Below are 13,579 nucleotides of genomic sequence, written 5' to 3' on the forward strand. Positions count from 1 at the left end.
TAAACTAAAAAGCATTTCTTTTAGACAGCAAGGATAGTTCAATAATGTAGAATTTGACTGGATTTTTTAAAATTAAATAATTCATAAGTTCCATTGCTCATTATTTAAAATCAGTTTATTTTAATATGGGCATTTTAAATTTGAACTAACTCTAAGAAATTCCACAAATAACAAATGTAAGTCCAACTCTATTCATCTGAGGGACTTCAGCTGTCCGTAGCTGAATTACAGTTTGTTTGAAAGTTTAAATATATGTATGTGAGTTAACTCCACATTTTGACTGTTCATTATAAACCAGTAGCAGTGACTGGTGTGAACAGTGTCTGAAGAGGCTTCCATGAGATTATTTTTGTTCATTATCTTGATTGCCACCCTACAGTGGAAACTGTAGTTGTGCTTGGGCATTCAGGGGCTCCTACAAGAAAGACCCTCTCAGAACTCTTGCAGGTTGTGCTCATTTTCACAGGGATATTATTCCCAGTGTCAATTAGGTGAGCATTGGTCATTATTGGTGCCTGGAAATGTGCCTTTCTGCCCTATCACACAGGTTTTGGTACCGTCCTCAAGGTAGAGAGTAGGTACTGTTAAAAGATAGACTTTTTCCTTTACTCCAAATAGCAACACGAGCTTTAGCCACAAAGGTTTCAGCCAGGGACTTCTGAGTTGTGACAGTGTGGTTTGTGTGATGGAGTGTGGTTAATTAGGATCAGCTTTCAAATTCTGGATGCTTTTCTTAACCAAACCACTTAGATTTCAAGAGGTCACCACATTTATTACTTTGACACCACGCCCCTATTGCTTGTAGTGAAGTGATAAATCAGTCTGCTCAATTATTTTATGATGCTATAGCTGATTTTGTTATCATGATCTAGAGACAGTAATTCAGAAAAATACTGAGTCTGTTGGTGCAAAGGTAATTTACAGTGTTTAGAGAAACTTCTCACAGCAGTGGTTCATGAGCAGGAATGAAAAGTTCCAAGAGCCTGAGGGAGGAACTAGGAAAAATAAATTAGTCATGAAGTCAGAAAACAAAGTCTATGACCTTTCTAAAGCCAATGTTACAGTCGAAGATGAGATAGAGATCCGTAACATGAAGCTACCTAGTGCCTTGCCAACACATCTGCTAGGGAATGTTTTTCATTTTGATCAGAAGCAGCTAACTTGGACTTGGTAACACCTACTGATTCTGACATTAGGGAAGGTAAAACAGGACTCAGATTTGTATTTACATAGAAAATGCAAGATTCTTATCTGTGTTTTGCAATGTACATTGCCAAGCTCTTCTAAAACTGCCTGGTTCTGAGCAGAATGATAGATGTTTTCCAAATGTGAGAACACAGTTTGACCTTTAAGTTTCATGTGTGTTGTGTGCTTTCATTCTTTTTGCCTTGTGATGCTCAACAAAGATTTCAGGAGAAAAAAACAGTTCCTTTCTGAGGAAATGAGGAAATGCCTTGCAAGGACTAGAAAGGGAGGCTAGGAGGCCTTGATTTTGCCTTACGAGTTTCTGTGTGACCATAGTACATCCACCAGAGGAATTGATGTAATATTATTCCTGTGGGATTAAGATAAAGCTTTGGGAATGTCAGAAATGCTCATTTGGGATCTACAAAAGCATAAAAAAGGTGATGAAAATCGAAGAGCAGGGTGGCGTTTGAAGTGGGACCACAGAAAAATAAAGTGAGAGGGGAACGCTTTTGGGAGGGTCAGATTACAGAAGTTTGTGCTCAGTATCCACCATGACATGTCTGGTTCCTATCCTGTAATTCAAACCAGATATTTCTTACAGAAATAGACAATCACTGGATGCCCACCAGGCACCGAGGCTTTGCTGCAGATAATTATGATCTGATGAATGAGCTGCATCTCGGGCTGGGCTCTAACAATGACTTGCCAGGAGCTCTGCTGTTCCACAGGGAAGGAGCTGATGCTCTCCGGCTTCTCCAGTATTGCTCTGGCAGAGATCCACACATGGTCCCAGCTCTGCCGGGAGCACATAGCCATCAGTAGTTTCTGCAGGAGTAGTTGTGTAAGGATGCTGGGTGATCAAAGAGAGGGCTAATCAGCTTGGAGGGATCAACGATTTGCGGTGATTCTTGGTTTGTGCCCTCTCCAAATGGTCAGATGTGCCCTCTGATGGCCGCTGTTGCTGGGTTGGAGCCGTTTGATGCTGATGTAGCCGGAGGTTGAAGCTATGAAATGTCCAGCAGGGTGTTTGCTCAGGAGCCCAGGGCAGCAGCACTCACCCAGGCATGAGGAGCAGTCCATGGAGCTGCCTCGGGATGAATCCGATGGTTCATGGTTCAAGAGTTGTGTTGTGATGAAATGATCTGCCTTTTGCATAGATACTAACAAACTCTGCAAGGCTGGGAACTCCTTCAAACTGCATGAATGAGTTTGCTGAAGATCTGCCAGAACATGCAGATTATTCTCCTACGGTGCACTGGTTTAATTAGGGATCCAGGGAACCACCTGACTTTGCCTAAAAATCCTGCCAGCTCCATCAGTAGGTAACCCGCTCTGCACCAAGACTAGCAGAGCTGCAGGCTGTTGATTACTATTTGTGTTACGTGAGCTTTCAAAATTCCCTTTTAGGATGAGGCCGTGCTTTGCTCAGTAATCAAAACTTCCAGTGCTTCTTTTACAAAGCATGAGGCACCTCACAGGCACTTGGCTTACCTTTAGCTTTTTGATGTATTCTATGTGCTTACTCAAGGCAGAAGAAACTATAAAATTAGCAGAGAGGGACAGATAAAAAAAAGTAAATAAAGTCTTTGTTTTTCTTATGTAGCACCAGTCTGTGCCAGCCTGATTTCTACACAGAAACTTTAAATAGAAATGCATGCTTTCCTTTGAAATACCCCAGAAAAAGAAACCAAAGATATCCCAAAATAGTTAGCGAACTAGAATGGCTTGATGAAAGTCTCTTTACAGTGTTTCAATGTGCTTTGAATTCTTTGAGATTTACCCAGCCTTCTTCATCACCCTCTATAAATGCTGAATCACTGTAGGACATCTCTCAAGATTTAATTCATTCACTGCCTTCAGTTCAGGAGCTGTGATTATGGGATGGTCTCTGTGTACTTTTTTTTTCCCTATGCAGCAACTTAATTTTAGACTTACTGATCTAAGAACAACAGGAGATTGACTCTGGCTTCTCTTTTGTTGATACAAGGCAGGATGTCCTGCTGAAGTACATGGAGATGCAGTGCTGGAAAAGTACTTGCAGTCTTTTCCACATCTGTGTGTATTTATTGCACAGACATCTGAACATGTATCTCCATTGTCTGGCTATCTCTGCTTTCAGAGAGTAAGTTTCAAAGTTGTGAGTTGCTCTTAAGCCTGGAGCTTTCTGATTGCGCAGGCTGGTTGGACATTTTCTGCCCTATACATTGAGCTGCACTAGCTTGACTCTGCTTTCCTGTTGAAATAAAAGGTGTAAATGTGGAGAATCTGAGCTGGGGATTGTGGTGGCCCTTTCAATGTGTGCATTTTCATGAACCTCTGAGAGCACAACATTCGCTTGGATCTTGTATCTCTAACAGCTTCCTGAAACAAATAGGTGTGATTTAGACTGTGTGGAAAAAAAGCAAAAGCATCTATTTCAGCATATTATTCATGTGCAGTGAGACACTCCTAGCAAACCACAGTTTAGCTCAGAGGGATATGCTGTGTGAAGAGGGCTTGGATTCATCCTTATTAATGAAACCAAGACCCAGAGCTCTGAATTGGCCCACTGTCTTGCAGAAAATCCAGGATCCCAAGAGAACCAAGCAGCTTTTTACAGTGCTTGTGCTTTTCTGTTCATTCACAGTTTGTTTGTTAGATGTCATTTGCATGAATAGTCAAACAGTGTTTTAATTCTGTTCAATCAGTTTTTTCAAGCCAAGTTTCCCTTTGGCACACAACAGCGATACAGTTGTTCCGTTACTCAGTGATTGTTAAGAGGCTTAGGTTAAATTCTGGAAGTTAATGAGAGAGTGGTGTGCACCAATTTGGATTATGCTTTATGAACTAATTAAATACTTATTTACATGCTGTGTTTACTGTCCTCTATACACGGCAGTTTTTGTTTAATGATCATTTCATGTACAGGTAATTTACAGCTTATTTCAACCTCATATCCTTGATTTGAGTGCTCTCTTCCCACCATACAAAGAGGGAGACAAATTAATATTCCTCAATAACGATAATGTTCCTCCCTCGTTTAATATTAATATTCCTCCCTCGATAACATTCAAGGGTCTTTTTCCTGGGTGAAAGAATTTTTGTAAAGCAAAATGTTTTTATGTCTTACCTCTTTATAATCTGTGTTGAGCAATGGTCCTCAAAGTAAAAAAAAGAGTATTTTTAAATTTTCAGAATATAAAGTTAGTCTTTTAAGGTCTTATTTAAACATGCAAAGAGATTATCTGATTTCTAGAGGGGTTGTTTAGAAAGCAGATTTAAACATAATCAGCTCCTTCCACCCTGCAATGAAAACAGAAGCCCCTGAAGACACTCATAGCCATGAGCTCCTCATCCCCCATCTTCATCCAAGGATCTGCTTGCTCATCAACCAGTAACGAGCCTGCATCCCAGGCATCCCCCCGAACGTTCCCCAGGTGCCCTGGAGGGTGTGAGCCTCCTCCTGGAGCTGCGGTTCAGTGGGACACTCAGGACCGTTGAAAACTTGGACGCCTACCAGGCATAAAATAAGGCTCTTCTGTCAAAAAATACTGATGAAATGAATTAAAATTCACTTTAAAATGTCAGTGGGGATTGCTTAGCAAAACCAACACTGATGTATTTAATTTTAATGGTTTTTGAAGAGATAAAATATGGGCCATTAAAACTGGGACGGATTGAAGTAGCAGGACATTATTTACCATGTTTCAAATGAAATGTTCCCTGAAAGTTATTTATTAGGTTGAAGTAATGAATCTAGTTTGCAGCAATAAATGAAATCTAGGTCTAGCCAGCAAAACAGTTCAGTTTGGTGCAACCTTTACAAAGGGAAGGAGGTTTTAGGGAAGGAACTTGCCTTGCAGGGATCTCATCTGCCTCTTCTAATTTGTAAAGCTAAACCCCTGCCATTTGGCCAAGTCTCATGCAGTCTTCATCACTGAATACTTAAATCAGCCTCGTTAACAGTTAATATTTGCCCAGCTTGCTTGTAGCAGTGTTTCCTAAGTAATTGTTATTCATCCACATTTCATTCTCTACTCTAAATATTTACAGTTTTCAGTGTTTCTTGGGTGATTTCCCCATGTGCGTTCAGTTACGTTGCTCTGATACTACTACTACTAAAAAAAAAAAAAAGACCATTCTAATTTGCTGGCATTTTGTAGCTTTTGTTCTACTTGCAGAGTTTAACACTGATGAGTTTTGACACACAATAAAGCCAGCTCATGTGCCTGACCAGTGTTTTGGGGGAGGCACATCCTCTTGGCAGAGTGTGATGTGATGGGTCCCAGATGGAAGAGTTACAGGGCACAACCGAGCTGATCTGGTGAATGGCTCTCGGGAGAGAGGTCCTGTCTCTCTGCTCACTCATCCCCTTCCCTATGTATGGTCCTGCCAGCAGAGAGATATTTGGGATTTTGCCTGGATTGCCATGCTCCAGGCTCCAGTGGGCACACATGGGTCAACTCAGCTGCATCGTGTGGGTGCACCATGACACCTCCAAGTCCAATTAGGCTGGCACTTATATACTTGTTAATCTGAAGTCTTTGAGTGTATATTTGTTTTAAATGTTTCCCTAAATTATGGCCTGTTGGGAGAGTACAGCAGCGTTTGGGGAAAAAAACACATTCCCTCTCTCATTAGTGGAACTTTTCATGTTTTAAATACGATCACAAAGTGGTGTCTGGCCTAATGACAGAGCATAAAAGGTACTGGCTGTATCACTGCCTTCATAGTTACCATTGTTAAAGCACTGAACTCTTTTGCAGGTTAATGAAATTTATCATGATGAGTCCCTGGGTGCTCACATAAACGTTGTCTTGGTGAGGATAATCCTGCTGAGCTACGGCAAGGTAAGGAAAGGTTAATTTAAATGGAGGATATCAATATCTATAGACTTCATTCTTTTATGAACATTGCAGTTACTGGGGACATGTATTTGTTTTGTATTTTAATCCATATATATTATCTTTACTAGTCTGTGAATATAAAGAACTTCCATGTTTTTTACAGATAGGTGTTTATCATTTAAACCATACATTTCAAATAATTTCAGTTTCTTCTGGGTTTTTTCCTGTGTCATTTGAAGTTACTGCTTAGCTCTGGCAGTCTGTCTTTTCAGATTTGTTTGGAATAGTCCATGAAACACAGAGAACATTTTAGTTCCTAAAGAAAACACAATGTCTTCTGGTTCAACTGTATGTAATAACAGTAAACACAAGGTCAGTTCTGCAAGATGCTGGGGGCTACAGCCTCCTTCTAAGAACTCATTTATACTTGTGCTTATTATCAGTGGAACTACACATGTGCTTAAAGTTAAATGGGTGTTCTGTGGAACAGGGGCCAGAAGGCAAGAGCTCTGCAGATCAAATCTGTAATTAAAAATGTTCTTTCTCTCAGTTTCTGTGGAAAGGGTTTCTCCACAGACAAAACTTGGGTAAAGAGGAACAAAATGTTAGATGGGTTTCAAAAATATTGATCTGTTCTGTACCTGTGTCCTGTTACTGCCAAGTCAACGTCAGATTCCATGGAAACAGGAGCAGGACATTTCAAGTATGTTGAAAACTGCTTTGGCTAAGGACAGGTGATTCTAGTGCTCTCCAATGTAGCATCAGGCTCAGCTGCTCAGAGCAGAGGGTTAACATCTAATGCACCTTCCTGTGACTGGGGTTGCTGGGATTTCCATGTTCATGTAGTAAACTTGGATTCTGGATGACTCCATGTCTGCTCATGGATGTTGCTGGAATGCTGTCAGCAAAGAGCCAGCACAGATGGTGAAGCTTACCCTGCTCAATACCAGCTGAGAATTTTCCTCTTGGTGCAGATGAGTGAGCTCTCAGGTTTAGTGTGGACTCTGCAGGAGGCTGATTACCTGGATACAAGTTAATTTTTTTCTGTTGGAGCTTCTCCATCTGAGAACTAAACACACCAATCCATCTCTGCTTTTCCTGCAGTGAGGATGATGATGATGATGTAGTTAAGCACTTTGGATAAGCTTAATCAGATGTGTGTCCTAAAGTAAAAGATCAAAAAGGTCATATTTGCCATTTTGTGATTGAAAGTTCATGGAGTGTGTAGTTAACATTGAATTACAAAATGATTGAAATATCCTTGTGACTGCTCTAATGGCAAAAACTTGATTTCAAATTGACTTACGAACCTCGAACAAATCTGATGTTGCAATAGCGGTGGAAGCCAGCAGGATTAGTACCTGAGCTATTCACTTCTTTGCAGTCCTTAGTTCATGGATTACATAACTGTTATGTGTTTATTATTACTATTCTTTAGCCCTATATATCTACCTCGGTGTGAGCTCTGGTTATTTCTGACAGTTTCCAGATGGCAGACAGTGACTACAGCAGTCATCATTCCATCTTAAGCATCTTTGTTTTCTTGTAAAGAGCAAGGCCTTGTTCATTTATAATTTGAAAGCTATCAGTTTCATATTCTTTAGAGAGGAAAGTTGGAGTGGAGGACAGAAGTCATCATTTCTTGGCGGGTCTTTGGCCACATCACAGAAGCAGCTGTTGCAGGTCCGTGTAATCTGCTAGTGGATATTCCGCTTCTGGATTCTACATCCACAATCTGCAGTAGACAATGCTTTAGCTTCTGAGTTGCCCTGCTGGTTTCAGTGGAATAATTCTGCTATCACAAGCTTGTCTGAAAAATAATTTTCCTTGCATTTCCATATCTGATTCTTGTTTACATGAAAGACAATCTATGGCTTTCTAAAAATAGCATAAATAAAGTATATAATTCCAGAGCTCCTCTACTTTATGATGTGGAAACCTGCATGCCATGGCTCTATAAGAATACATCCTTTTCTGTTCGAGTTTTTTAAGTTCCTGATCAGAGGACTAGTGCCAGGGAGTAGAAGGTGAGGGGATTGCTCTTTAAAGGTTTGGGATAATTTAGCAGTGGAAAAGCAGAGAGAAGTGTATAGTTCTTGTTTTCTGAGCCTGTTCTGAGGAATTAGAACAAAGCCTTGAATATTTTACTATCCCACATGCCAGCACTAACAATTTTTAGGAAAATATATATTCAAAATACATAGTATTAAGTAGGGTGCATGTACAAGTTAAGGCAGTGCATGAATGAAGTAGCGTGATTGGCTTCACAACATGAAAATGGTATCCCAGTCTTGTTTGAGTAAGAAATTCTTTTGAAAGCATGGAGCTAATATTTTCAAATTCATTTGCTTCACTGCAGGCAATTTATATATATTATCAAGGGTGCCATTTAAATAATCATAATAATTACATTATGGTTCTGTAATTGATGAAGTATGTACCATCAACGTCAGGTTTATGACAGCACTCTCAGCTATTGCCAATTCTCCACCCCTGAGCAGCCTTCTAGTGTATTGTGGTTTTTTAAAAGATGATTATATTATTTTATACAATATGTCATGTTGACAAGAATAATATGGACAATACTTGAGTTGCATAGCAACCAACCTTTCACTGGTTCTTGCTTGAAGGTACTCAACTCTTTCAAATCTACTTATTTATTAATATTCTTTGAAAAAAAGGCAACTATACATGCAGAAGTTTCAGGAATAGCATTAATTGCCCTGGTAAGATGAAAAAACGGAAGATATTCCTTGGTGATCAGATGCTGAAATTACTTCAGGGATGAATTTAGAAGATCTGACATGGTTTTACTGAATTAGCACTTTGTGTGAGTTATCACCTCAGGACTTTGAGGGGGTGGCAGGTTGAGCCCTGCCAAGAGCACCAGGCTTGGGCTCTGGCTGGTGGTCTGTCTGAGGAGCAGGCAGAGAGTGGCTGGGTTGGGGTAGTTTTGCAGGACTTTGCAGGAGCTGCCAGCACTTCCCTGACTCCCCACTTTTCTCTTAGTATTTCCAACAATTAATGTATCACAGACTGATGTGAAGGCTTCAGCTGTGCCTTGCTGCTGCCCACTCATTTATCAATTCCATCATTAGGATGGAGTTCTGCAAATGCTGCTCCACGTCTGTGTTCGCTTCAGAAGCCACAATGCATTTCTCTGCATTTTCTTGACATTGACTTCCAAAGTCACTGGCTGTTTTGATGTGATGGGATACTGCAAATAAGTAAACAAGGTACATGCAGTGCATTTTTCTTCAAATGGGAAAAAGATGAGCTGGCTCGTTTCTGCCTTTTTGACTTCAGTAGCAGGAAGATTGTTTCCCAATTTTGGCAACTGCAGATACATTTGAGATTAATATAATTCAATGTTTGTGTGAATTATTCCACTTAGACCTATTTTGATTGTAGCAGCTCTGTAATCCAGCTAGCTCTAGAATACTCAGGAAAGTAAGCAAAGCAACCACGAACACCAAGTGCAGAGGAGGTTGCAAGAGATGAGCTGAGCATGCATTTAAAAACCCTGACTGGTTAATCTAAAATTTTGTTTGGAAACATTTAAATACTGTGCACTGCATAAAATCCTCTCATCGCCTCTTTGAGGTGAATGAATGAAGATTATTATCCCCATTTTACAGCTAAAAAAACAAAGATGTTAAGTGTTATTTTCCAAGGCCACACGGAAGGCCACTGGCAGGCTGGGGATAAGACCTCATAAATTCCTGGCTCCAGCCCCATGCTCTGTCCACTGACAATGGTGACTCTGTGTGCAGATGAACTGCCCTTGCACAGTGCAGAGGAAAGCACATTAGCTGGGATGGATGTAATTATAATTAATACAGTGATTAATGAAGAAACACTTGGAAAGAATTTTGCAGGGACTGCAGGAGTTTCAATAAATGCAGCCACCTGAGGATTTGTGAGGGTTATTTCTTGGGAAGTGTGAATGTGGCAGTGCAGGACATCCCTGAGCTCTCCTTTAGCACCATGCACAGCCCGAGTGGCCTGTATTCAGCCTGGAGCAGGGTGGGATGGGCTGAGGGATGCTGGCTCTGCACCGTGGCATCTGGAAATGCAACCAGTAGGGAGACAAAACCCTATGGGCTGTAAACCAGTGTTGGCACTGTAACAAGTGGTTGGACTCTGACCACGTCAACTTGGTCAGAGTGAAAGAGGAAGCTGACTACCACTGCAGAGAGCCTCTCAAACAGCTTAGGGGAGGAATGAAAACCCAAACAACTTTTAGGCAGCAGTTCAGGAGGAAAGTACTATGGGGTGGATGCCTGTACCCTCATCGGACAGGACTCTTCAACTGAGAAGGACTTTTCAATTTTTCATGTCTGAGATATTAGCAGATGCTGCCTTCATTTGGGACAGGACTTTACCTTCGATCTTTTCATAAAATGATGCTCTCTTTATCTCTGCCATCTGACCTTTTCTAAGGTCTAAGCTTGACTAAAGCAGGGGAGGTGTTCTTGGTTCAGCCAGGATGCAAGTTCTGGCTCAGTCTGAGTCAGGTTCTTCTTTCTCTCTTTCCCAGAGGGCAGCCTTGGAAGTACAGATCAGATTTCTTCCTTAAATCTGCTGTTTGTCCTTACTATTTTGCTGTTGTCACTGCTGTTTCCCTGGAGGGAAAGGGATGAGCACCTCCACTTACCTCTGCCTCTCCCAGGAAGGTGCAAAGACTCTGGCTGGGAGCACGTGTGCCTGGCAATGCAAGGAGGTTGTTAGCTGCACATTAAGGTCATGGAACAGCTGTGCTTGGAATAGACCTCGGGACATCATTCTGTCCAACTGCCCTGCTCAGAGAAAGGTCACCTGCAGCAGGTTGTTCAGGACTTTGTCCAGCTTGGATTTGAATATTTCCAGAGACTCAATAACCTCTCTGGACAACCCTTCCCAATGTTTGGCCACTCTTATGGTAAAATTACAGTAAAACTCCTAAAGGCTTCTTTTCTTGTCTATTGTCTCTTTTCCTTTCTCTGGATACCACTGAGAAGATTGTTTCAGTCATCTTTATTCCCTGCCCAATAGGTATTTATATACATTGAGATCTTCCTGAGCCTCCTCCAGCCTCTTCTTGTACTAGGTCACGAATGTATCTTATTTTTCCACTGACATTGGTAGATGCAGAAGACCTGAAAGAATCAGCAGGAATATGGTCAGGAATCCCTGACCATAAAAATGTGCCTGAAGATGGAATTGTTGACCCCAACATTTGGCCATATCTGGTAACCAGTTCTGCACTGAGTTGCTGAGTTGCAAGGCCAGGACCTACATATGATGTAGCATTTTGGCAGCTGTTCATATTTTTGCACTGTTTCCATATGTTTCATATGGGGATACAGAGAAGAGATACTGCCCCTCCTGTTTTTTATCTGGGTGAATTGTTGAATTCCCTTATTTATATAGTAGACTTAGAGCTTATAATTTCCCAGTGTGTTTTGTTGGGACCTTGAAGAATGTGGAGCTGGCTGATAGCATAAACAGTGCTTTGTATTCCTGATCTGCTTACATTTATACAGAATTAGAGACTGAAAAGTGTTTACAAACTGCTGCCATAAGAAAGCTTTACAAATCCTTTGAATGCAAAATGACACTTTGGTGAATGAGCTATTTTTGTTAGTTTGGTTACCATGGACATTCAATAATTGTATTTATTTATCTTTTGCTTGTCTTGTTCAGGATGAGAGAAGAATATAGAAGTTCTAATCCAATATCCAATGAACAATAGAAGTGCCAAGTAGGAGCAATGTGAACAGTGTGTTTTGCAGAGACTTTACACATTCAGGAAGGGAAAGTCATATGTTAAATTGTTTCCTGAATGTGTTCATTGCTGTGGTCCAAGTTTTCCTACTATAGTTTGAAGCCTGTCATGTTAAGAATATTTCTGCTCCTGGAGCTACTGAAGAGCTGCAAAGCCTTCTCCGTTGGTTCTCTTGGAGCACCACCTAATGGATGAGTTAGGAAAGGTCTCAAGCTTCTGACCAGCCTAAATTTCTTAAGTTCTTATCGTCAAGTACCTGCTCATCATCACTTTTGCAAAGTTGTACCCAGTGATGCCAAATATCAGGTAAATAAAACAGTTGTTTAAGGGGAGCTGCCATTCCGTGTGTGGCACCAGTGTGTCTTCCACATGGGCTGGAAGCTTGAATGTTCTTGAAAGGTTTGGGGAGAATATAGACTAAATTTGTAGATTTCTTCTAAGATAACTTTGACATTGTTAAAGAAAAAAAAAATATATATTTCTTCTTTGCCCCACAATCTCCACAAGTATTCCAGTCAGCTTCATGAATTACTTATCCTTCAGCGTGTTCACATGAGCGAACTGATAACTTCCCAAAGGATGAGAGATAGCAAAGAAGGTTCAAAGACCTCTCTGGCTTTCAACCATTTCTTACTGCCCTGCTTTGCCTCTTTGTATGAATGATAGTTGCAACTCAGTTGTCTTCTATTTTATTTCGTTTTGATTTTTTTTGCTGCTTCCATGTAAGAAGGAAAGGAAGTGGAGAAGAAATGAAAGCAGAGTCAAAAAAAAGGAAGGAGAATGTGCAGCATTGGTAGGTATTGAGTTTCCCAGAGAGAAAGCCACAGCTAGTTCTTTAGGGCAGACCGTCCTCGTCATCCTCTGTGGTGTCTCCTTGCCTGGGGGATGTTTTTCCAGCTGAGGCCTTTCCATTTCTTGGCCAACATCTCCATCTGTTTCCATCAGCAGTTCACAGATTTTTTGCTTTTCTTGCTGTGAGGAGGAAAGTTTCTCTTTCCATTGGCAGTTTTCCTGCTGATCAGCTGAGTAATGCTCTCCACAGGCCTGCTGTCCTGTTTGGAAAGAGGTCCTTCCCAGCCAGGTTGGAGCTCCCAGCCAGCTGCAGGACCTGCGAGCTCCTGGCAGTGCAGGCCCTTTGCTGGCCAAGAGTTACTCCTACACCTCTTCTCCATGTGCAGCCTGCTGGCCCCCAGACCTCTCCTGTTTGCAGTGTGGCAAAGAGGGATTTTACCTTTCAGCCCTTATTACTGTACACAGCTCATCTCTTCCTCCTTCTCATTTGCTTTGTCCATTTAATAAGGAGTTGGGCTCTGATGGAAGCCCACATTGACTTCCAAAAGAAAATATTATTGAGTGTTATCTGATATCTCTACAAGAGTAATTTTTGGACAACATCCTTCTAAAACATATGACATCTGCCCTGTCTACTAACAAGCTCTGCCTGGTCCCATGATCTCCTAAGCTATTTCCTCAGGACAGCAGCATTTATCTGTAAAGACAAGGCAGCTGGGAATGTGGATATAATCCTAAATAAAGGCATGCCTGGCTTAGGAATTCTTTGATCCAAAGACCACTGGAGCCTTGGAGGTTCTTTGGAGGGAAACACTACCTCCAATTCTCTTACCTGGCCATGCCATTGCCTGCTGTGAGGAGAGGACCATGGTGTTCATGGTTCTTCGGCCTCAGCCAGTGCAGCTGCACAGCACAGTGAGCTTGACTCACTGTCAGACTGATGGTTCCCTAGTCATGCATGATTTGCTGTTAGCACTATTGAATCCTTTCTGATCCGAAAGTCTTT

General features: G+C 41.3%; 1 protein-coding gene across 2 annotated transcripts in view; it reads left to right on the forward strand.

The window, feature by feature from the left end:
- The window catches only part of ADAMTS2 (ADAM metallopeptidase with thrombospondin type 1 motif 2), a 174,610-nt gene that overhangs the window by 120,240 nt on the left and 40,791 nt on the right, over nucleotides 1-13,579 (forward strand). For both annotated transcript variants that reach the window (XM_040078471.1, XM_040078472.1), the window contains one exon: nucleotides 5,934-6,017. In XM_040078471.1, coding sequence (XP_039934405.1) covers nucleotides 5,934-6,017 — 84 coding nt within the window. The remainder of the gene's footprint in view (nucleotides 1-5,933; nucleotides 6,018-13,579) is intronic.

This window comes from Hirundo rustica, chromosome 14 (assembly GCF_015227805.2).
Source record: "Hirundo rustica isolate bHirRus1 chromosome 14, bHirRus1.pri.v3, whole genome shotgun sequence".
In the NCBI taxonomy this organism is placed as follows: domain Eukaryota; kingdom Metazoa; phylum Chordata; class Aves; order Passeriformes; family Hirundinidae; genus Hirundo; species Hirundo rustica.